At 39.2% G+C, this 25027-nt stretch overlaps 2 protein-coding genes across 4 annotated transcripts in view; both read right to left on the bottom strand.

The window, feature by feature from the left end:
- The window catches only part of MAP2K1 (mitogen-activated protein kinase kinase 1), a 119516-nt gene that overhangs the window by 24387 nt on the left and 70102 nt on the right, over positions 1-25027 (bottom strand). The window lies entirely within an intron of this gene.
- LOC138169103 (cytochrome c-like) lies at positions 10661-16489 on the bottom strand. Its single transcript, XM_069098240.1, has one exon. The coding sequence runs from the start codon at positions 13867-13869 to the stop codon at positions 13552-13554; it is 318 nt and encodes a 105-aa protein (XP_068954341.1). The 5' UTR covers positions 13870-16489; the 3' UTR covers positions 10661-13551.

A 25027-nucleotide genomic window follows, 5' to 3' on the forward strand; every position in this document is an offset into this window, starting at 1 on the left:
ACATATTCACTGATAAAAAAGGGAAGCTGGGGAGGCTAGGTGGCACAGTGAATAGAGTACCAGCCCTGGAGTCAGGAGGACCTGAGTTCAAATCTGGCCTCAGACACTTAACACAAAACTATCCATGTGACCTTGGGCAAATCACATAACCCCAATTGACCTGCCTCATCCCCTCACATAGCTAGTAAGTGTTAAGTGTCTGAGGCTGAATTTGAACTCAGGTCCTCCTGACTCCAGGGCTGGTGCTCTATTCATTGTGCCACACACCTACCCACGGTATGACCAATACTGCTTTAAAGGGGCTCTCCTTGAGCCATGTAGGCTTTTTTTTATGCAAGATTTTTTTCCTTCTACCTTCTTGAGTCAGGGAAGATGTTTTCAGAGAAAAGAAATTACCTCACCAAAAGGTAGCAAATGACTGAGACTGAGGTAAGAGGTAGTTTCAGATCTACCCAAGCTGAACAGGGTTCTAAAGGAGGAAGAATGTGAAACTTAAAATTTTTAAATAGACTTTTGCTTATTTTCCAATTTTACACTTGAGGAAACTGAGGCCCATCGAGGTAAGGAGACTTTCCCATAGTCACTTAGCTAGTCAAAGGGTCAAGACTAGAACTCACTGGGCCTTTAGTTTCCTCAAGTATAAAATGGGATTAGTAATCACTGTTGTACATACCTTAAAGGGTTATTTTAAGGATCAAATCAAATTATGTAAGTAAAAGCACTTTAAAAAAATAACACAAGTTAACTCACCAAATAAATAATCTGGCCCAGACAGATTTACAAGCAAATTCCATCAAACATTTTTTTAAAAACCATCCCACTATGCTCCACAAACTGTTTTCAGAAATAGAAAAAAAGAAGGTAGCTATTAGAGTCCTTTTATGGAACAAATACTACTCTGATACTCCAACAAAGGAAGTCTAAAGCAGAAAGAAAAACAATGGCAGTGGAGACAAACAACATTGCAGAAGTCAGGGAACCAAATAGTTCCTAAGAATCATGTTTTCTAAAATATGGCAGGGAAGAGATGGTCTCATGCTATTATACCATACTTTCCTTGGAACAGAGATAATTAAGCCATTTTTGAAGCTCACCCTCACTAGGATACAAGGGAAGGCAGGATCCTAGGATAAATCAGTGGCTGCTGGAATGAGAAAGGGTGAACAAAGTGTGAACACAGTGTGCTCCATATGTGACTTCTAATCAGTGAAAGATATGAGGCTATACAATGCAACAGGATTCAAATTCAGTGATGATGGATCAGGATACCCAGGATAGGTCATCTTGGTTTAGCCGCCTGACTAGCTATAAAAATTTGGCAAGTCACTTCAGTGCAGGGCTTTGTTCCTCTCAATGAAGGATTAACAGAAAGACAGGAGCAAGCCTTAAACAGGAAGAGAAGGAGTGGCTATTAGTGCTGGTAAATGGAATACCAATACAAAGGAGACTCTAGATCAAAGTAACTACAGAGTTCCTGCCCAATAGGATGGAAAACACTCATCTCCTTAAGTGATATGTAGTATCAAATGATAACTACATATGAATTCCTTTGGTTTCTGGAATGGAGTGGGAAATTAAAATTCAAGTGGGAGAGCTGAAATGTATTTCAGTCCCCAGGACTGTTTTAGCTAGAAGTTGATTTTTAGTTAAAAACTCTTAACTAATAATAAAGTGATAATAAAACAAATTTTAAAATAAAATGAGCTTGGTAGAGATGTAAAACTGATTCCTGCCCAGAACAGGAGGAACTCTTATTGGCCTGGCTCATTCTGAATATACCTACTATGGGATTTGTGACTTTGCTTCCTTTTTTTTTTTTTTAAACCAACCTCATCCAATATCTAGTAAGGAAATGCAGATAAATGTTAACATCAGTATGATGGTCTAACACAAAGAGGAAAAAAAATCTGCAATGCCTGTGCCCTCAAAATTTTTAAATACCATAATTCAATTCAGAGCAAAGAAATGACTCATGTATTAGTTGACTGGGGGTTACTATCCATATTCAATTAATCAATATATATTTATTAAGCCCCTATTCCATGCCATGCACTGTACTAAGTGCTGGATACTGCATTCTCACTCCCCTCCCATAGTACAAACAGATCATAACAGCCCTCAGACCCTCCTCCCTCCCCTCTCTGCTGAAGGGAGGCTAACTTTAGGATTCACTTGGGGCCAATTCCTAGCTGTTCATCAGCTTTGTCCTGTTATCTTTTTCATCATCTTCCAAATCCAGTCAGAAATACCACATTTATTTTCCAATCTCAACTGCTTGGTGAGCAGATGGCATCATTAAGCACTCAATTAACACTCTGTAGACCCTTCCTCCACACCCCCCCCCTATCAGTTAAAATTTAGAATGTATTAGCCCATCCAATCAGTAATGGACTTGGCAAAATCATAAAACAGGTCAAAGTTTACATCTGGAGTGCCCTGCCTCCCCATTCTATCCACTTTCTCTCTGCCCTTTTTGGGTATTCCAGTTCTTTCCCTGATTTCTCCTTTGTCTCCTGATCGAATTTTGCTCTCAGGAAAGGCTTACACCCTAGGGTGATGCAAATTGCTCTCCCAAGGGTATTTGTAGTTTGTGTTAGCTCACAGGTAAATAAAAGCCTTCACGTTACATTCAAAAAGTATCAGGGAAAAAAAAAGTATCAGAAATCAGCTAGTATGGAGAGGTATTCTGCAGATGACCCAGATAGAAAGGTATCTTATTGTTCCTAAAATCACATCAAATAAATCATCACCTATATGCAATTCAAGTCCCATAGCTAAACAATGTGAATATGTTTGCAAACATCCTTCTCTATTTTTTTAGTTTCCCTACCTCTTACTACATGTGACCTAGATTCCAGGATTTGGGAGATTTGAATGGGCTCTTCTGCCACACCTCCTCTTCCAGAAGAGGACTAAATCACTTCTTCCAAATCCCATTTCCCTATCCCTTCTACTCTTTGAATTGCTTCCACAACCACTGTGTCTCATTAGTTAACATCAAGAAGACAATCTTATGGTTTCTTTCCCCACCTTCCAAAATCAAATGATTGTGGCTCAAAGTTAGATGATTCCTCAATGCTAAAGAGATTCTTACTAACCTCTATTGTAAATTAAGAGGACTTTTGGTGCACATCAGAACCAGAGGCTATATCTAGTTAACTACTTTACCAAGAAATTCAGGGCAAGATACACTCTATTCTGGATAGGCTCTTGTTAAACCCTCCAGTCAACCTCTGAAATGACTGTCTATCCTGAGAAACTGGGAAGAAAGAAAGCTGAAACAGAGTGCTAAAAGCCCATCATTATATCCTACAAAAACTAAATATAATGAAATCTTGTGGATAATTATCCACAAGAATAGATAGGGAACTGGATGGCACAGACAATCTGAAAATTAATTCTTTGGTTTTGAGATGCATTGGGTTTTGTCAGACCTTACTCTCATCAGAGGAAAGGAAGAGAACCAGGGAATAAAAAGGGTTAATTTTCCCAACATGCTTTCCCCAAAAGAAGAGAACAGTTGAGAACAGCTGCTCAGGAGAAGTCCTCTGACAAGAGTTAAGAAACTGGAAAGAGGGAAAGTCTAGTTCCTCTTCAGAGGGACTATAATTTTGCTAAGAAAACTAGGAAACCCAGAGGCCTGAAAACAAATCTTGGCTATAGAGTAAGACAGAACAATGGCAGAAACCAAACCTATTCACTAAGAAACAAATTTGTTTTTTCTTACACCGAAACAATTTGAATTGCAGGCTGAAGACTAACTAGAGAAACCTACCCAAGCAGTATATGTGAGACTGACCTTAGGCTAATTTACCCATGGGCTTCTTCCCCAGAACATTTTTCCAATTCCATCTGGCTGATAGAGAAAATAAGTTGTTATTCCCTAAGCAGTGATCAACGTCAAGAAAAGGCAGGTGAAAACAAGCCTGTGAACAGTAAAATGCCAGTTCAGATGCAGTATTTGCTACAGATAATTCACAATGTGGTTAATCCAAATTTCAATATTCAAGAGCTAAAGGTAAAAATCAGAGCAAACTTATGAGGAGAAAAAGCCTGGTGGTTAAGTGACCTTTTCTCAGTAATGCTGGCAAATGTCAAAATTTCTGCTCTAAAGAGGAGGAAAAAAGGCAAGCAATTATTTTAGCATCATGTAAAAAGAAATGGCCTTCGGAGAGCCTACTTTATGTGTGGGTCATAGGGAAATAATAACAGAGGAAAGATCATTAAAAATTCAGAGGACCCCAAATTTTTCAATTCTCATTCATTTTAACCTCTTTTCCCACCAAATCTTTCCTTGGAAGTGCTGAAAAGCAGCAAAATAAATAGGTTTGAGGTTTTTTCTCCATTTGCTTCTCTTCTCTTTTCCAACTCCACTGAACTACATTATACACATCTCCATCTCTCTCCTTCTTCCCTCTTTCAAGAGCATGAAAACAGCCAAAAGGAAGAAAATCAAATGTTACTGCTGGGAAAGATCTTAAAGACTGTCCAGTTCCATGTCTTCGAAGACTCTACAGATTAGAAAAATGAAGGCCAAAGAGATGAAGTGAACTGTTCAAGGACACACAGATAACGAACAGGAGACCTAGAAGCAGAATCAGATCAGGTCTGAAACCTCACTAATCAATCCCTGGAGAACGTAGAATTAACTGCAAACCACAGAAATGGTGTCTGATTTTTAAGGTACTATGGAATCTCTTTTAATAAACAGGAGGTCAAGGGAAAGACCAACACTTTTTCTATTAACTGGTTATGCTTCTGGGGTCTTGATTTAACTCAAGGTATATCCAAATCTGAACACGCCTCAGCTGTGTCATGCAAGGATTCTACTCTACTACTATATTTCAGATCCACTAAGGTCAACTGGGCACATGCATGCATGCATCACACACATGCACGCGCGCGCATGCACACACAAACACACACACTGTTGCAGCGTGCAAAGGTTCTCTCCCCCATTTTAGAGAGTAACACTCCATTTTATCCATTTGACAACTTTTCCTACAGCTCTAATGGTAGAAACACACTGACAGCAGGAGCTCAAGGTTGTGTTTCCCCACCTCCTCCTGTTTAACAATTGGGTTCAAAGAGGTAGCCTGCTTAGCAAGTACACCAGAGCCTAACAAGGAGGCTATTTTTAGTCTCCACTCTCATTTGAAGATTTTACAGCAAGCTCAACAACCAAATTGTGAAACAAGTGTTTTTCTGATAGTCATTAGTTTTGAAAAGCTTTTATTTCCTACCCTCTGGCTCCACCCCCTTACCCTGAAATGTGATAATTAAACATATTAATTAACAATCTAAGAACAGAGGACTCAGCTTTTATTTGAGCCCATCTTTCCTAGAAACAAACTCATAATTATTACTCATTTTTAATTTAGCAAGATGTCACAAAGGCAACTGAAATGGAAACAGGTGCAATCCCAAACTCACAAGAACAACCAAAAAGACTGGATGGGAGGAGGCTGGGTGTATAGATCTGCCGATCTCTGCCCTTCCAGACTGCAATGAGGCACAAGAAAGTAGTGGGTCTGAATCAGACGTGTTCTAATACTGATTCTGTGACTCAAGACTTGGGGCACCTTGAGTAAGTTATAAGGTTCCTCTATTGAAAAATGAGGGAATTGGGCTAAATAATATCTGAAGTTCTTTTTAATTTGAATGGTCTATTAATCTATGATATATCTTCCTAAGATTTGGAGATGGAAGGGAAATTAAGAGTAATCTATCCACTTCCTTCATTTTACAGAGAAATAAACAGCAGGGCCAGGATTTGAAGTTAGGTCTTCTATATTCAAATTAGCCTGGCACAGAGCAGGTGCTTTATAAACATCTATCCCTTAACAGGAGCTCCAAACATGGATGAAATTACAGCCCCAGTCCATAGTCCATCAGTGTAAGACTTTACATTTATTCCTAATGAATTTCATCTTATTTGCTTGAACCCTGAATTATGGGGACCTTTTGGATCCTGATCCAAAGTGACTGGCTGCTGATTCTGCCATACAGCGTGTTAGCTATGCCTCCTAGCTTTGTGTCCCTGGTTTCCTAATCTATAAAATGGGCATAATAAGCATGCACAGGATTGCTGTGAAGACCAATTAAGGTAATTATATGTAAACACTATGCAAAATCTCAAAATGCTGCATCAATGTCAGCTGCTTTTATTCTCTGTAAATATGATAAGCATGTCATCTAATAAACCTTTAACATTTTTATCAGTGACTTGGATAAATAAAACAGGGCTAAGCAGAGATGCCCAAAGGCCTCAGAGGTATTCTACAACATTGACACTGAGAGACATGTTGAGTCCACTTATTCCGCCAGCATTATTGCTCAGTTATTTCAGTCATCCAGCACTTTGTGACCCCAGCTGGGTTTTTCAAAGATACTGGAATGGTTTGCTGTTTCCTCCTCTAGCTCATTTTACAGATGAGGAAACTGCCGCAAACAAGGGTAAGTCACTTACCCAGGGCCACACAGCCAGTAAGTGAGGCTGGATTTGAAGATGAGTCTTCCTTACTCCAGGCCTGGCACTCTGCCTACTGTGCCACCTAGCTGCCTTTAATTCAACCAGTACCATATTCGTATAGTCTACATCTCTACATCTTTTCCACAAAAATGAGATAATTTATCAAATCTTTATAAAAATCTAGGTAAACTATATCTACAGCATTCCTCTGATCTCCCAGGTTAGTAATCCTTTCCAAAAAAGGAAATAAGGATGGTCTAGCACTAACTGTCATTGAAGCCTAGTATTCACTGCTTCCTTTGCTTAATGTTCAATAATCATCTCCTTAATGATTCTTTTTAAAACTATCCCAGGAATCAGAGTCAAGTTCACTGGTCTACAAAGTCTGTTCTTTTATTTTCTTTTGAAAATCAGGACATCTGCCCTTCTCCATTCTGTGTTTTCCATAATCTCTCCAATATCACACTGACTGAGCAGTCACAGCTGCCAGTATTTCAGAGCTTGACGGTGTAGTTCATCTGGTCTAGGTGACTTGAATTAATCAGAAAAAGATGCTCTCTTAAAACCTTATTAAATAAACTAAGATATAGGGGAAGGAGGACAGGATTTCTCTACATTTTCTCCCTTGGCAACCTCATTTATTCTTGTAACTTCAACTATCACCTTTAAACTACTGACTTTCAAATTTATATCTCCAGTCCCAATCTCTCTTCCAAGGATGGACAGGAAACCTAAGCTCCAGACCTGCATCCAAAATCACCCACTGGATATACAGTTGTCCCTGCCACATCACAGGGGTTAGGGGCACTGTGCCCCTGCAATCTAGAAAATCCTTGTAAAAATTTTTGACTCCTTTCATACCAGAGAAGAAATCTGAATTATTGTGGCATTAAAAGGTAAAATATGTTGATATCATGTAATATACATATATTTTATGCATTTCTGAGTTTCTAGACCTTTCTGTGTCTACTGGCCTTTGTGTGTCATCTGCAGCCTCTGCAAAACTCCCAAAAAATTCCCATTTAATTTCTTATGCCAATCAGTGATATGTTGAAACAGTGATGGAGAAAGTTGCAATGTGGAAGAGATAACTGTATTGACCAGTATGTCCCATGAGCACCTCAAATTTAATCATGTGCAAAACTAAACTTATTATACTTTTCCTTCAAAATATGCTGTCCCTCCTGACTTAGTCATTTCTATCTGTGGCTTCATCAGATACATAATCTCCAATATTTGAAAAACTGGTGCTTTGTGTCTTCCTTCTCTTCTAATATGCAATTAGTAACCAAATTCTGTCAATACCTTCTTGATCTTTTTCATATCATTCTTTTTCTTTATAAATCCCAAAGCAAAACTCTTATCCAGAAAAGGAGAGAAGGTAGGGAGGTTATGTTAAAAACGTATATTTGTATATGTGTATGTACACAAATGTGTGTGTGTGTGTGTGTGTGTGTGTGTGTGTGTGTAGAGAGAGAGAGAGCGAGAGAGAGAAAACACACCCACACACATGAAACATTAGATATTTAGGAATGGTGCTTAGTGTTTTGAATACAAAAAAATTGGGACTGGAAAAATACCCATGAATATCCTAATAAAATGGATAGAATTCCCTAAAAGAAGGCAAAGGGTTAGAGATTAGGTAAGATGTGAACAGGTAATATATTTAAGTCCAAAATATACTTGCTGCTTCAAAATGAGATTGTAAATAAAATTTACTATGCTCCAGAAAAATCATACCATTCTTTCCCATATACTCTACACTTTAAATGAAGTAGATTATTTATCATTTATCATCCACAAATACTCTGCACTTTCATGATTGTGTTTTTGCTCGGTTACCTATTGCCAAAATGCCCTTCTTCACCTTTCTACCTATTGAATTCTTACCCATCTTTTAAAGTTCAATTCCCTGCAATGAAGCTTTCCTAAATTTGAATATATAAAAACTGGAATTAGAAAAATACCAATATTCGCTTCCCTTCTGCCTCCTTCTGGACCTCACACAACAGCTGGTTTACATCCTTTTAAAGCAACAATGATTTTTTTTTTAAACTAGCATAAACCATATCTCTCTACTAGGCCGTATGCTCCATGAGGTCAAAAAACATGTCTTTCTTACCTGAACTTTGCATCTCATCTGGCACAATGCCTTGCAAAATTCGTTTTTTTTCATTTTTCAAATGCTTTATTAACTTCTGATTTACATCATTAATTTCTACCAGATTTTGAATTACAAACTTTCTCCCCGTTTTTCTCCTACCCACCACCCCAAAATAGCAACCCCACAGGATATCCCCTCCTCCGATCTGCTCTTTCCCATATCTTCTCCCATATCCCCTTCAACTTTTCCAGTAGGGCATGGTGGATCTCTATGCCCCAGTGCCTGTATTTCTTCTTTCCCAATTACATGTAAAATAGTATTAGTAATAGTATATATATAAAATTTTAAACCCTTGATTTTAAAACTTTGAATTCCAGATTCATTCCCTTCCTCCCTTGTCACCCACCCTTACTGGGAAGATAAGCAGTTCAGTATAGAGTGTACATGTGTAGCTAATACAAAACATTAACATAGTAGATATATTGTAAAAGACTGACTATATTTCCCTCCCTCCTATCCCACCTCCCACTTGTTCTATTCTCTACTTTGATCCCATACCTTTTCAAAAGTGGGTGCTTCCAAATTCCCTCCCCCCCAGCCTGTCCTCCCTTCCATCATCCCCCCTCTCATCCCTTTCCCCCCTACTCTCTTGTAGGGTGAGATACCCTATTTAGTGTGTATGTCATTCCCTCCTCAAGCCAAATTCAATGAGAATAAGTTGACAAAATTCATTTTATTGAACTGAGTTAAAATGTTCAATAAATACTTATTGAATTTAATTGGATGTTTTTCTATAGCTGGGCTCTTTCTGCACCACATGTGTGTATAAACATCTATATATCTATATCTATACATGGATAGATATGTTTGTATATTTACATATATCCAAATTATACAATCCAGACAAGGACAGAGAGATCTGTCCCACTGGGCCAAATCCTTAAACCCTCCCAAGTCAGACATGGAATTTACAGGCATAATCCTGATTTTTCCAGGGGTAATGAAAAAGGTATTAGTATTAGTAAAGGTATTAATTATGTCTGTATGAGTCTTCTTTTGTCTCTTGCTGATAATACTACTTTACCTTACATTCAATGCAACATTTACATTCTTCCTTTTCAAAATACTCTGACCTTCATTGTCATCACTAAATCTGCAACAATACTATGAAACAGACCAAACAGGTTTTAAAACCCAAACTAGTTTAAAAATGAGTAAATAGTTATTCCCTGCCAAAATGACTGCTTTAAATGGAGGCAAGCAACCCAGGTCCAAGATAGCTATTCCAGCAAAAACCTAAAAAAAAGTACCAATGAGAAACTATAGAAAGTTACCTCCTCTACCCTAGAACTATAGAAAAAGTCAGCTAGAAGCCAACAGGTCAAAGGAAGAGGGTTCTGCCAGAAATGCTAGTGCCAGTGCAGGAAAACAAGAAGAAAGCTGACAAGAGATGGACCAGAGACACACAGAACCTGCAAGATTCTATATCCACAGACAAGAGTGCAATGTTCATACAAAAAAGTTATTGGGTGATTGGGAATCCACATTGTAAAACCAGGAAGACATTGGGAATGGCAGGGCAGGCAATTCCCAGATCAGGGCACTCCACAGGCCCTAGCATTATGTTCTGAGATGAGATAGAGAGCCCTAAAGAACCAATCCTCTGAACCTCAAAGATCAGCGTGGGGGGGAGGCCAAAAATGACCAGGACTCTGAATGAAGAGATAACTGTGGGTTTAATAACCTACATGACCAGATTATTGCTGGAGGATAAGAATCCAAGGAGCCTTACTCAAGATGAAGAATCTGGCTTTGAGTCACAAGACTGGCTAGTTTGGTGCATCCCTGAAAGTCCTGGCTTGAGAAATAGGTAAACTTACGTATCTCTGTAATCATCTCATCATTTGGCTTGGATTTGAGGGGGACTCTGAGGACTCCACCCACATTGTGGTAGGGGTGGGAAGGGAGATACATGAATAACAGTTAAAAGGTTTAATAAGATAATTTAAAGCAGGTGGAATAATAGGTAAACCCCCCCCCCCCACCAAGGTCACAAAGACATCCAGTTTTCCTCCAAAGGGAGATTAATCACACTGTCAAGGAAAGATAAAAACATTCCACTTTAGTTGGAGCAATCTATTTGCAGACCTCACAACTGTGGTCAAACTCCCCTTTGCCCTAATTACATAGCTACTCCTACTAATGTTTAAGTGTTTGATGTCATTCTGAGTTTTTTGTGTTTTTTGTCGATATTTGTAAGACTGATGATGGAATGATTACTATATTATTTCCCAATTGGAAAATAAATTCATTCTGGTTATTTGCATACAAAAATGCTCTCCCAAACAATGCAATTTTATGGAGAAAGTATTGCCTTCTCAGGATACTAGTGGTCTGTTTTGAAGCAATTTACTGCTGCAGGTCAGTAATGGTACTATGAATGGCTGCCTGCCTACAACACCAATCATCCTCAGACAAAATGATGAAATCCACATCCATCTTTGGTGGAAATACTTGTAACTCTCCTTTGTTCAATGCCTCTTATTCCTCCTCTCAAGAAAGAATGTTCACAGTTCACTTTGTTTCATGTTTTCAAGAAAACTTAGGGTTTTCTTAGTTCCAGATTAAAGGCAGACCAGTTTCCTTATGGCAGTGACACTGCATCATCTACGTTGTTTCATAATGGCACAAGTATTAATGTGAACATTTTCTGCCTCCATCAGGCAGTGTATTTTATCATTATGTCAGTCATAACACACACTCAGAGGCTTGTCAGTTAATATTCCTATGGAACATTGTGCCTAAAGACTTGGCATTTCCTCAGAGCTTTGTTCAGAAATAAATATTTCAAATCAGAAGAGGAGAGCTTTATAACACTTGGGAAAAAAAACAAAGTAAATACAACCTCGTGCAATTTATATATTACAACCTTTGCTATAAGAATAGTTTAGGAAGCTTCTCCCACACCCCCTCACACCTCCACTGAGAAATGGCTGGAAATGATATCCTATTATGTTTCCAAAAATTTCATTTTACATGTATCTCAGATGTAGTGTGAATACACACATTCCAAATTACTGAAAAGAATTATATCAAGTGTTTCCTTTTAATCATTTGTGTTTTTCAATAATAAAAATTGTGCCTGCCCTAAAAAAAGAAATGATTAAACTATTTTGGAAAATGTTTCCAAAACATGTATGAAATCATAGAAAGTAAAGTTAACAGAACAGCAATTTATATAACACTAAAACAAAATTTTTTAAAGACTTAAGAACTTTGATCAAAGTAATAGTCAACTATATCTCCAAAGGAACTATAATGAAACATGTTCATGTTAACCTGCCTCCTTGAGAGGTGAGGAACTCAAGGTATAGAAAGAGACACATAATTTTGGTCGTGGCCACCATTTGGCTTTGTTTTGCTTGCCTTTATTTATTTGCTATAGTTTTTTTTTTCTTTTTCTTTTTTGGAGAAGAAACTAGGAGGGAAAGCACGTCTGGTAATAGTGATCTCAAAAAATGGGGGCCACTGAAAACATTTTTAAAAATTCATAGAAGTTTGAAGCAAATTCAAAAGGAAGCACAGACAAGCAGGACAGCTTTGAAAGTAACATGTTTAATTTACTATGCAATTTTTAAAAAGTGGGGTATGCATCTTTTCATATATAATCCTCTAAGTTCAAAGTAATATGTTTTAAATTATTTTTTAAAAAATAAGAGTATAAAGTCTATATATATAAAGAGATGTGAAGGGGCAGCTAGATGGCAGAGTGAATAGAGCACTGGCCCTGGAGTCAGGAGCTGCTATAAATATTTTTGTACATATGGGAGTTTGAATCCAGATTGAAGCAAACTACCTGATCTTTTTTCTTGTTTGGTTTTATTTCCTCCTTACCATTTTTCATTCCATCTGATACAATCCATCTTTATAACCTGACTAATGTCTAATGTGAAAGTATTTGCAGATCCTATACTTGATTGTATGCTGGCTGACATGGGGGGGAGGGGAGCAAGGGCGACAAAATTTGAAACTCAAGGAATTGTGGAATTGAATCTTGTAAATTAAAAGTAAACAAATTAAAAAAAAAAAAGAATCCTTCTTCCACTGCAAATTGTCATGGTCACAGTGTCATTCAAAATGAAACACCTTAGCATCTGGGGATTACAATGTTTGGGTATATTATCTTGGGCAAGACAGCTCTACCTCTACAAGCTCAGATCACTATTGTCCTTTAACCCCTGCCCAGAAAGGGTAAGCAGTTTGTACCCCTTCTTCCAGGTTTCCTAGGCACACTTGTCATTGCCCTCTGGGGGAACCTAATTCCAGTAGTGATGTGGAGACAGATCTAGACCTCAATAATGAACTAGGAAAACTGAGAAACAGGGAGATTCATTACCTCATGGCACCCAAAATATGCTGGCCTTTTCATAGCTTAGGGACAGCGAATATCCAAATATCCCTGCAAGGTAAAAGGTCAGTGTGGCACTCCCTGTAGTTCCCTTCCCACACTGAAGTTCTTAAAGGAAGAAGAGGGAAATTAATATTCATAGAGTGTTCTCAAACACCTTAAAAGCTCCATATAACCCTATATAGTATTTTACATAGGATTATAGATTTATAACTAGAAGGGACCTCATCTAATCTAACCTCTTCATTTTACAGAAACTGAGACCCAAAAAAGTTGAATATCTTTCCCAAGGCAATGCAGGTAGTAAATGACAGACAGGATTTGAACTCAGTTCCTACAACAATCATTTTTTTCAGCTGTACAACACTGACTCCAGCTTCCTCACTTTTTTTTTTTTGGCTGTGAGGAAGACCATTCCTTTATTGGGACTGCTGGACAACATCTGAACAGCCATTCATGATCAGAATTCTCTGGTGGATGAAAATACTTTAAATAAATAGGGTAGTTATGATACATGTAAAAAAGGGAACCTCCGAGACCTCTCCTCCCAATAAATAAGGCAGTGGGTCACTCATTGGTGGCCTTCTTGAGATAGGCTATCAAGTCCACCCGCTCCGCCTTCTTCTTGATGCCCGCGAAGATCATCTTGGTGCCAGGGATGTACTTCTTGGGGTTCTCCAGGTACTCCATGAGCATGTCCTCGCCCCAGGTGATACCTTTGTTCTTGATGGTGTCCGTGTAGGAGAAGCTGGGGGACTGGCCGGTCTTGCGGCCAAAGAGCCCGTGTAGGTTGAGGCCGGTCTTGTGCTTGCCCCCCTTCTCCACCATGTGGCACTGGGCGCATTTCTGCACGAAGATTTTCTTGCCCTTCTCCACGTCACCCATGGTCAGTCTGGCTCAGCTGGCAGCCCTGCACTCAATGGCCTGCTCTCCGCACTTGCTCAGACTCACGCTTCCTCTTAGCTTCCTCACTTTTGTAGATAAGAATGACTTTGGTAACTCCCTTCAACCCAATCAACTGACCCTGAACCAGTCTACTTCCTTTCTGAAGTATCACTTCTAAAGCCTGTCAAAAGTTCAATAGCTGTTTTGCTCTGATTAAAATGATACATAAATAAAGATCCAAAAACAATGAAAAATAAGCTATAAGACAAAGACAGGAGGAAGCTAACAGTGCTTTCTTCTTCTTCTTCTTCTCTATGAGGCAGAAGTAATAGCGTCCAGTACTGAAGGGAGCTAAACAACTGTTGTACAAGGGGAAAAGTGACCTTTTTTTTGAGATTGTATCTGGGGGTCCTGGTTTTCAGCTACATCATTCTTTTGTGGGAACAAAGTCATCACTCCTCTGAGACTAAGTATTTCTTTGCTCCAAGCATGCTAGATGAACACAAAATTGCCCAAAGGACAAGTTATTACAAAAGTATTCATAGGGTCAATTAATAGGCCTTTGGTATTCAGGACAAGAAGGAAGCCCAAAACAGTGTGTGCTACAAGAGTACAGGTACTTGACGACCCAAAAGGAAAAATGGGGAACATAGGGTGAGCTGCAAAATTAAAAACTACTGGACTTGACAGTTATCTAATTAGCCAAGTGGTTCAGAAAGACAAAAAGGAAAAAAGAAAACAACATGAGAGATGCACAACATTCAAGTCCATCTACAATCTGATCCCCGTTCGCCACTTCAAATTTATCTGCCTTTATTCCCCCATAAAAGCTTTCCCCACTGCCACTCCAGTCTCGGGGGAACACGAATGAGCATTCCTGACTCACTCCATTCTCTAAGGACCATGTTCTCCTCCCTCTCCCCTCCACTTATCATCTAAAGCCAACTTAACCTTCAAGGTCCAATTCAAGCTCATCTGCCCCACGCCCTTCCTTGTGAGACCCCAGTCCCCCACAGTGAGCTCTCCTGCATCTGGATGCCTGCAGATTTGGTCATCTATACCACTTCTTTGCATGTATTTGTTGTCTATTCATGTGTACACCTGTGTCTAGCTTGTCTCTATACAAAAGCTGGGAAGCCTCTTGAGGACGGGGTTTGTGCCTTATGTTACAGGTTTATAGTATCTAGCATCTTCTTCCAACAGCAGATATTCAGAATTCTGCTCAAGACTCTTCAATGACTCCCTACTGCATAGCTCAATTAAAGTACAAACTACTTAACTAGGCATTCAAAGCCCTGTATAATCTGGTGCCATCCTACCTTTCCAGCCTTATCTTTTATTCTTCTTCATTAGCCCTATGCTCCAGTTAAAAAAAAAATCCCTTATATAAGCTGTATTCCTTTATCTGGAATATTCTCCCTGCTTCTGTTTGTTAAACGACTATCTTTTTTTTTTGGTCTTTTTGGAGGGGGGAATGCAGGGTAATTGGGGTTAAGTGACTTGCCCAAGGTCATACAGCTAGTAAGTGTCAAGAGTCTGAGGCTGAATTTGAGCTCAGGTCCTCCTGACTGCAGGGCTGGCGCTCTATTCACTGCACCGCGTAGCCGCCCCTGTCTATAAAAGCCCCTTTCTCCATGAAGTCTTCCCCAAACCCCTGCAGGTGGTAATGACCTCCACCTTCTTCCTCTTCCCCATCAGAATTCACTGTGCATGTATGTTTTATTTTTAGCAAAGTCATCTGAGTTTGTGTCTCCTATACCCAGTTAAACTGCAGGCTTAATAAGGTAAAAGACCACTCCCCACCTCAACTGATTTTTATTTCAAGTTCAGGACTACAGACTTCTTTCCCAAGAGCACTCCCCTCCCATCCTCTTCCATCTGTACAACTCTTTTTTCACACTTGTGATAACAGAGTGAGACAGTAATTCAATGTAGAAGAGGATCGTGTGTGTGCGTGTGTGTGTGTGAGAGAGAGAGAGACAGAGAAAGAGAGAGACTGAGAGAGAGAGAGAGAAGAAGAGAGAGAGAGAGACAGAGAGAGAGAGAGAAAGAGAGGGAGAAGGTCTGCACTACCACCCCCATTTGATATATATATAACCAGAGGTTAGCCACCCTCCCCACCCCAAATCACACAACTTTGTGGGATATGTATGAAAGTTCTGATCCCTTCTTTTCTGCAGCTGAATCTCTGTTCCATAAGACAGGACACTGAAAGGAGATGATGCAACAACCTGAATTCTGCTTCTTGGTGCAGTTATTGCTTAGTCGCCATCACCTAATAATAATGCTTCCCACGCTGCTCACAGTACAGCAAGCACACACTTTGCTGTAAGCACCTCCCACCAAGAAGAAACTCTAAATGTGCTTCCAAACCAAAAACCCACTCCTACCACCCCAGTTTCTAATTAATTCAGTACTACTGAATCTCCTACTGCTACCTTCCATCTGACAGAAAAGCTCAGCACCATCTGGGCCCTGGGGTTGCCACTCCACCAATAACATAAGTATTTCTATCGTGTCCTGGTGGCAAGTAAAATGAAAGCCACATGTTGCATAATCACCAGGATGACAAAATTCTTAATCTGACAATTTCCACTTACGTCTGAACTTTTCATAAAGATCAAACAGGGAACAAGGAGCTGACTGCCACCATTCCAAATTTCATTTGGAAATAAAGATTTGTACTACACAAAAGGGCAAAGTACACATCTGAGCATTGATGTGGTGCAGTGGCTAGTGACAGGTCTGGAGCTAAGAAGATCAAAGTTCAAATAAGGCCCAGAAATTTACCAGCTATCTGACCTTAGGCAAGTCACCTAACCTCTGTTTGCCTCAGTTTCTCATCTGTAAAATGGGGATAATAATAGCACCTACATCCCATAGTGGTCATGAGGAACAAATGAGATAATATTTGTAAAGTGTTTAGCACAGCACATAGTGGGTGCTATAAAATTTTGAACTATTACTATTACCACTACCACTACTTCTCTAAATCTTTAAGCCAAAGGATATAGATACTCTTCCTGAAGTCTACCAGGCTTGGCCCGTCACCTAGAAGAATGTCAAATGGTTTAGACCACCAGTGTTTCCTCTCCTCTTTTCCAGGTGAGGGTCACAGGGCAGATCTCTAACAGCACAAAATGTCTGAGTCAGATATAGATTAGATAAGATATGACAGAAGAAATATTCTTTCCTAACCATACCCTTATTTCTAAAGAAGAGAAGTTTGTTTTACTCATTTTACTTAGAATCCCTTTTATCTCTCTAGGTGTGGCTGCTTGGCTTTCCCATATTACTATTCCCACAGAAAAGCCTTTAAAAACTTCAGTTTCACTAATGCATTATTGGTGGAGCTGTGATCTGATCCAATCATTCTGGAGAACAATTTGGAACTATGCTCAAAGGGCTATAAAAATGTTCATACCCTTTGACCCAGCAAAGTCCAGGGCTGTATCCCAAAGAGATCACACAAGTGGGAAAACACCCATATGTACAAAAATATTTATAGCAGTTCTTTTTGTGGTGGCAAAGAACTGGAAATCAAGGGGATGCCCATCAATTGGGGAATGGCTAAATATGTCATGGTATATAAATGTAATGGAATTCTATTGTGCTATAAGAAATGAGGACCAGATGGACTTCATAATAACCTGGAGAGACTTATATAAATTGATGTTGAGTGAGGAGAACAGAACCAGGAGAACTTTGTACACAATTACAGACACATTATATCTGTGATGACTCTGATCGACTGGGCTCTTCTCAGCAATGCAGCGTTATGAGACACTCCCAAAAGACTCATGATGGAAAAGGCTATGCACATCCAGAGAAAGAATCACAGAGTCTGAATGCAGACAGATTGAAGCAAACTATTTGTTCTCTCTTTTTTGTTCTGTTCCTTCCTTCTCGTGGTTCATTCTATTGGTTATAATTCTTCTTTACAACTTAACTAATGTTTAATGTGAAGGTATATGTAGAACCTATATTGGACTACATGCCACCTGGGGGGAAAGGGGGAGGAGAAGGGGGAGAAATTTTGGAACTCAAAAACTTGTGGAACTGAATGTTGTAAACTAAAAATAAATTTAAAAGGAAAAAAAAGACTTTTTTTTTAAAAAGCTTCAGTTTCCTCACCTATAAAATGTCCATTTACATTTCACAGAGCTATTGTCAGATCAAAGCAAAGAGCAAATGTGAAAAAGTTTACATTTGCATGACCTCAATCAAGAAGACTTGGGACTGTGACATTATAATAATCTTTTAAAAATCTGAAGGGCTTGACACATGGAAAACAGCTTAGACTAGTTCTGACCCTCACTAAAAAGCATAACTACAATCAAGGGAGAAAATTAGAGAAAGTAAGACTTCCTCTTAAATTAACATAAAGAAAAACATCCAAATATGTGATGTCTTTAAAACATCACTAGAATTGGAGATTTGGGTTTGAATCCCAATTCCGACATGTGACCACGGGCAAATAGATTAATCTTTCCATGCCTCAGTTCCTTAATCTGCAAAATGAAACCAATACGTACCCCGAAGAGAGGGGTTTTTGTTGTTGTTAGTGAAAAAAATACTTTGCAAACCTTAAAACACCACAGACATTTGAAACATTATAGTTACTAAGGGTCTCAAAAAATAAAATCAGCTGCCTCAGGTGGTAGTGTCTCACTGGGAGCTTTTAAGCACTGCCTGAATGACCACTTGTCAGGATAGTATAAGACAGGATACCTGAGAATTTTATGCATCCTATTTTTAACTTACTAACATTTAAGGAAAATGCCAGAGTGCCACTCTCACTGCCTCTCAGATTGGTTGTCTAACAGAAGTTCACATCCCTTCATAACTCTAAGAGGGACTCACTCCTTTCAGTATCTTCCAGAAATGACCTTTGGCTTCTCTGGGGCAGCCATATGAAGTATGCATTTATCACTAACCTTTCATAGTTCAGTCAATGGGCCAGAGTTTCCATATACACACTAACTAGCGATGACTAAGGACCTTGGCAGAGAGTCATTCTCATCAATACTATCAATTTGTCTTCGAACTTCTCTATATTCCTGGGCAATACAGGATGCACAATCTGGACTGAGTGTATTACATGAAGTTTTAAAAGACATAAATAAAGTTTGGGGAAGAAGAAAAGTGGCTCTGTTCTTTCCCCTCTTTATGTCCACAAAAAGAAAAATTAGAAAGAAAAAGGGCTTTATTTGTAGCAGGGGAGTTTAGCTAAAAGTAAGGATGACCTGACTGGCAGCAAAGAAGATTAAATAAGGACAGGCTCTCGGACAGGCTCTATTTTCACACTGACTCAAGTTTCCAGGAAACACCAGCTCATTCTTTTCTCTTTTCCTCAGTGATAGCATTGAGCAGTAACTGCCCAGTACCAAAACCTCATTCCAACTCTAACAATTCAGAAAAAAGGTTTCCAATATCCTAACCAACCCTTCTGGGTAATATACACAGGCAACTAGAGTCTGCAAAGCCAAGAGGACACCGCATGCTGAGGCAGAAGTCTGTCTTCTAACCACTCCCAGCCATGAGAGACAGACTATTTTCCCAAAGCTTTCCACGGCCCTGGGCAAATGCCAAACTACTCATCAGCAGACATCTGTTCATTGATTCTTCCGGCCCTTGAAACTGCTCTTGAAGCCAAGAAGTAACAAATTCACTTATGAGACCAGAGGAGAGTTCATGGGAGGAGCCCCGGGTGGGGTTTAATCCAGCCTTGAACACTCCAAACCAAGGCTTGACTGGGCAGGGGAGGGATCTTTCTGCAAATGCTATTTCTGAGGAGAGGCAGCAGGGTAGAACTGAAAGAATATTTAGGAGTCCCATGTTCTCTGGCCAGCTCTGTGCAAGACTCACCTGTGATCTGGACAAATCTCCTAACTTTGCTACATCCAAATCACTTCACTGATAAAATGTGGATAATCTTTCATCAAACAGATTTTACATGTGAGAGTGCTTGGAACAGTATTAAATGATATATATATATAAGTGAGAAGGCTTACCCGCATGTAACATATCCTCCCTTTACTTAATTCTCCCACTGTCAAAAGCATGACTAAGAAGGTAACAGTGGCACAGGAGAGACCAAGGTGCTGGACCTGGAGTCTGGAAGATCTGAATTCAAACCCAGTCTCCCACTTATTAGCTATGTAACCCTGGACAACCCTCTTAACCTCTGTCTGCTTCAATTTCCTTATCTGTCAAACGGAGATAATAATAGCACCTACCTTCTAGGGTTGTTAAAAGGATAAAATGAGATAATATTTGTAATGTACTGTGTAAACCTTATAGAGTTTAACATGAATGTTAGCTAGCTAAGAATATAGAGCTAGAGCGTATGAGGCAATCAACAGGTACTTGGCTCACAATCAAAATGAAAGGCCTACTTTCTAAATGCGCTGGAACACAGGACAATGAGATATAGCATTCCTACAACTGAAAGGGCAGTTAGGTGGCACAGTGGATAGAGTGCCAGGCCTGGAGTCAGGAAAACTCATCTTCCTGAGTTCAAATCCAGCCTCATACTCATTAGCTGTGTGGTCCTGGCCAAGTCACTTAACCCTGTATGCCTCAGTTTCCTTATCTATCTATAAAATGAGCTGGAGAAGGAAATGGCAAACTACTCCAGCACCTCTGCCAAGAAAACTCCAAATGGGGCTGATTATGAAGTCAAACATGACTGAAAACAACTGAAACATACTGAAAAGCCTGGCATAAAATCAAAGAATGTTTTCTAGACAACTGTTCAGTCTGAATACTTTTTAAAAATTCTTTCTTAAAATTTTATTTATTTATTTTTATTTTTCAACATTCACTTTTGTAAGATTTTGAGTTCTAAATTTTTCTCCCTCCCTCCTCAAGACAGCATGCAATCTGATATAAGCTATATATAAAATCATATTAAACATATTTCCACATTAGTCACATTGTGAAAGAACCAGAACAAAAGGGAAAAACCACAAGGAAGGAAAAAAAAGAGAAAATATTGTGCTTTGATCTGCATTCAAACTCACAGTTCTTTCTCTGGATGTGAGTAGAATTTTCCATCATGAGAATTTTGGAACTGTCTTAGATCACTGCACTACTGAGAAGAGCTAAGTCTATCATAATCATCATACAATGTTGCTGTTACTATGTACAACGTTCTCCTGATTCTGCTCACTTCACTCAGCATCAGGTCATGTAAATCTTTCCCAGTTTTTCTGAAATCTGCTGGCTCATCATTTCTAATGGAACAATAGTATTCCATTACATTCTTATACTACAACTTGTTCAACCATTCCACAATTGATGGGCATCCCCCTGAATACTTCTTTTTTTTAGGCAAAGTCACCCTGAGTGCCAAGCATGTAAGATTAATTCCAAGTTGTCCACCTTTTCTGTGCTTTCTCAGGAAGTCCTGAGGGATGATGGAGGGTGGGAGGCATAACATATGAAGGAGTGAGGGAGCTCTGGACTGAGAACCAGAAAACCTGGATGGCTTCCTAGAACATCCATCAGTCTGCTACAAATATTATGGCTAAGATGCTGGGGATGGAGAGGTTGGCAGGGGCCTTGGGTTTGTTCTATAAAGTAGACAGAATCATGTAATAGAAGTTCTTGGCTTCATATACAAGCCTATCTTTTTATTCTTGTTTTATACTAAAATGCTTGGGTTGTAGACTGTTGTTAAGACCATAAATCATTTTCTAGGTGATATGCAGCCCAAGTATATATTATCAAGTGCTTCTGCAGGTTCTCTAAGACCTTTTCACTTCTGTACTAGAACATTGTATGAAGAATAGGTATTAGAAAATATCCTACAGCAAAAATAAAAAAACTCTTGAGAACCAAAGCCTGCAGAAGCATTTGATAATATATGCTTGAGCTGCCTAACCCTAAAAGTTCTTTACCATCTCCTCTAAACACTTTCTTGGTTTCCACGGGAAGGACTGTAGTTGTGATTAGAGTGGCATGAAAGCAGCTAGCATAGCACTTTGCATTTGAAAAGGGTTTTGTTTTGCTTTCTAGAGTAGGCTTGCTTTTTTTTTTTTTTGGATGAATAATTTCCAGTTTTCAGAAATGCATGTCAGCTCAGTTTGGGACTGACAAACACAGAGAAACCATATGCATAAACTGTAAGCCAGCCATAGCAATACCGGTAGCGAAGCCTTTATCTGACAGAAGTCAATCAATATTTGGTCAGAATTTCCATGGATTGGGAAAGAATGGTTGTGCAATATTCCCCATACCTTCCTTTTCTCTTTTTCCCTTTTTTTCTACAAGTGCCATGGAGAGAACTCTCTGTGTCTCAGACTTCTAGGCTGAACTCAATTCGAGCTAAGTTCCCTTCTTCCAGCTCCAGATTTATGATCCTGTGATACGGGACCTCCCCATCTAGTCAAGCAATCTTCCCCCATGAGTTAGGATCTAACTTTTGTACCAAGCGCTAAGGGCTGGTAGAAGCCACAAACTCAACAAGAATATTACACAAAAGTAAGGGACGAAAGACTTAGAAAACAAATCTGAGTCAGGTCTAACATAACTGGCCTACTTCAATTAAGCAGAAAATCCAAAGTAAGCCATTACCTGAGATAATAAGAGTCACCACAATTCAAGGATTTTGACTGTTAAACAAGTAGGCATCTACTAGTTTGGGAAATTCATCCCAGCCCTGCCCTGTCTCCTTTATTGCAGTTATCATGAATGTGGGGTGGGGCAATTGGGAAATTGGGGAAATAGCTGTCAACAGTATTCAATTTTCCCCCACTGTGAATAGTGGTTTTATTCTATTGAACCATAGAATTTCCAAGCTAGAAATGACTTTTTGTTTTGGTGGGTTTTTTTTCTGTGTGGTATTTTATTTTTATTTTTCCTGTTACATGTAAAAACAATTTTTAACATTCATTTTTAAAACTTTGAGTTCCAAATTCTCTCCCTTCCTCCCTCTCCACCCTCCCCCCATTGAGAAGGCAAGCAGTTCCATAAACTACACATGTGCAGTCACACAAAACATATCCATAACAATCAAGTTGTAAAAGTAAACACAGACCAAAAAAAAATTCCAGAAAAATAAAGAAAGCTAAAAAAGAGTGTGCTTCAATCTATATTCAGACACCATCAGTTATTTCTATGGGGATGGATAGCATCCTGCATCATAAGTCCTTCGGAGTTGTCTTAGCTAAGTCACTCACAGCTGATCATCTTATGATATTGCTGTTACTTTACACAGAGTACATTTCATTTTGCTTCAGCCATGCAAGTCTTCTCCAGTTTTTCTGAGAGAGCATCCTGCTCCTCATTTCTTATACCACAATAATATTCCATCATAATCACAATACCACTACTTGCTTGGTCATTCCCCAATTGATGGGCATCCCCTCGATTTCTAATTCTTTGCCTCCATAAATGAACTGCTATGAATATTTTTATACATATAGATCCTTTTCCTTTTTTTTTTTATCTCTTTTGTGATACAGATATTTATAGCATGCAGCCAAAAAGGGTAACAGCAGTGGCATTGCTAGGTTGAAGGGTATGCATAATCTCATAGCCCTTTCAGCATAGTTCCAAATTGCTCTACAGAATAGTTGAATCAATTCACAACTCTCCCAACAGTGCATTCATGTTTCATTTTCCCTACATCCCCTCCAGCATTTGTTTTTTACCTTTTCTGTCCTATTAGCCAATTTAATAGGTATGAGGTAGTACCTTAGAATTGTTTTAATTTGCATTTCTCCAATCAATAGTGAGTTGGACTATTTTTTTCATGTGGCTATATATAGCTTTGATTATTTCATCTGAAAAATGATCATATCTTTTGATCATTTATCAATCAAGGAATGGTTCTTATTTTTATAAATTTGACTTCTCTCTATGTTCGGGGAAAAATGGCCTTTACGAGAGAAACCTGCTTCAAAAGTTTTTTCACAATTACTATTGCTAACTTTATCTCTTTCCATCTCCCCCCCCCTTTTATTCTATTCTCTTTCTACTTTCACCCTGTCCCTCCTCAAAGGTGTTTTGCTTCTGATTCCCCCCTCCCCCAATTTGCCCTTCTATCATCCCTCTCCCCTTCTCTTCCTACTGTAGGGTAAGGAAGATATTTCTATACCCAACTGAATGTGTATGTTATGCCTTTTTGAGTCTATTCTGATGAAAGATTTACTCACTCTCCCTTATCTCCCTCCTCCTTCCCCTACACTGTAAAAGCTTTTTCTTGCTTCTTTTATAAGAGATAATTTATCACATTCTACCTCTCCCTTGAGAAGGACATTTTGAAGTCATCCAGTACAACCCTTTCCTAAACCAGGGACCCCATCTCCAACAAGTGGCCATTTTGTAGCCACATTAAATACTCTAACCCTAACTAAGTCCTGAGGCAGTTCATTCTGCTATTGCTCAGCACCAATTGTCAGGACGTTTTTCCTTACATTAGCCTTCAACTGGCCTCACTAAATCTCTGTTCACTTTTGGTTCTATCCTCTAGGACAAAATAAATCTAATCCCCTTTTCCATGTGAAAGACCTTCAGTCACCCTGCTGCCCTGCTCATGTGCCACTGCAAAATTCTCTCTTCTCACAGTAGCTCCTTTAACTAGTCCTCATGTGACATTTCTAATCTTCTTGCTACCTCTGTCACCCTCCTCTGAAATCACTTCAGTCTGTCGATACCCTTCCTAAAATGTGGCACCCATACTGAAGACTTTTAATATAAACATATGTCCTTTTGCTCAGTCAGTGCTTGGGTCATACTTAGCAGTCACCTCATGGACAGAACCTGGGAGTTGTGTCCTGTCGTTTGTATATAACTATTTTTCTCTAGATTTCAAATATCTGAAGATTTGCTGTTACCCTCTTTGGCTCTATGCTGTAAAGCATGGTCTTCAAAGTGAGGGTCTCAACATAACACCTAAAAGATCAACCAATCAGAGGGCAGATCAGTCACATCCCACCAGCTCCAATGGCCAGTTATGCATGGATCTGTCTTGAACACAACTATACCACATCATCCTTCATCCTTCTCCTAGTTTAATACTCATCCACTCTGCCCCTTGCCACTGCAAGCCTCTACTGTCTGTCCACCTCTGGTGTTGGCCCTTCCGGATGGCTATAAACCAAGGCACAGCTAAAAAAGACTAAATTCCCCATAGCCTAGCCACTCCCTT

The sequence above is a fragment of the Petaurus breviceps genome, unplaced genomic scaffold (genome assembly GCF_028583685.1).
Source record: "Petaurus breviceps papuanus isolate PSGF00001 unplaced genomic scaffold, PetGlider_PUasm1.0 37, whole genome shotgun sequence".
NCBI lineage: Eukaryota > Metazoa > Chordata > Mammalia > Diprotodontia > Petauridae > Petaurus > Petaurus breviceps.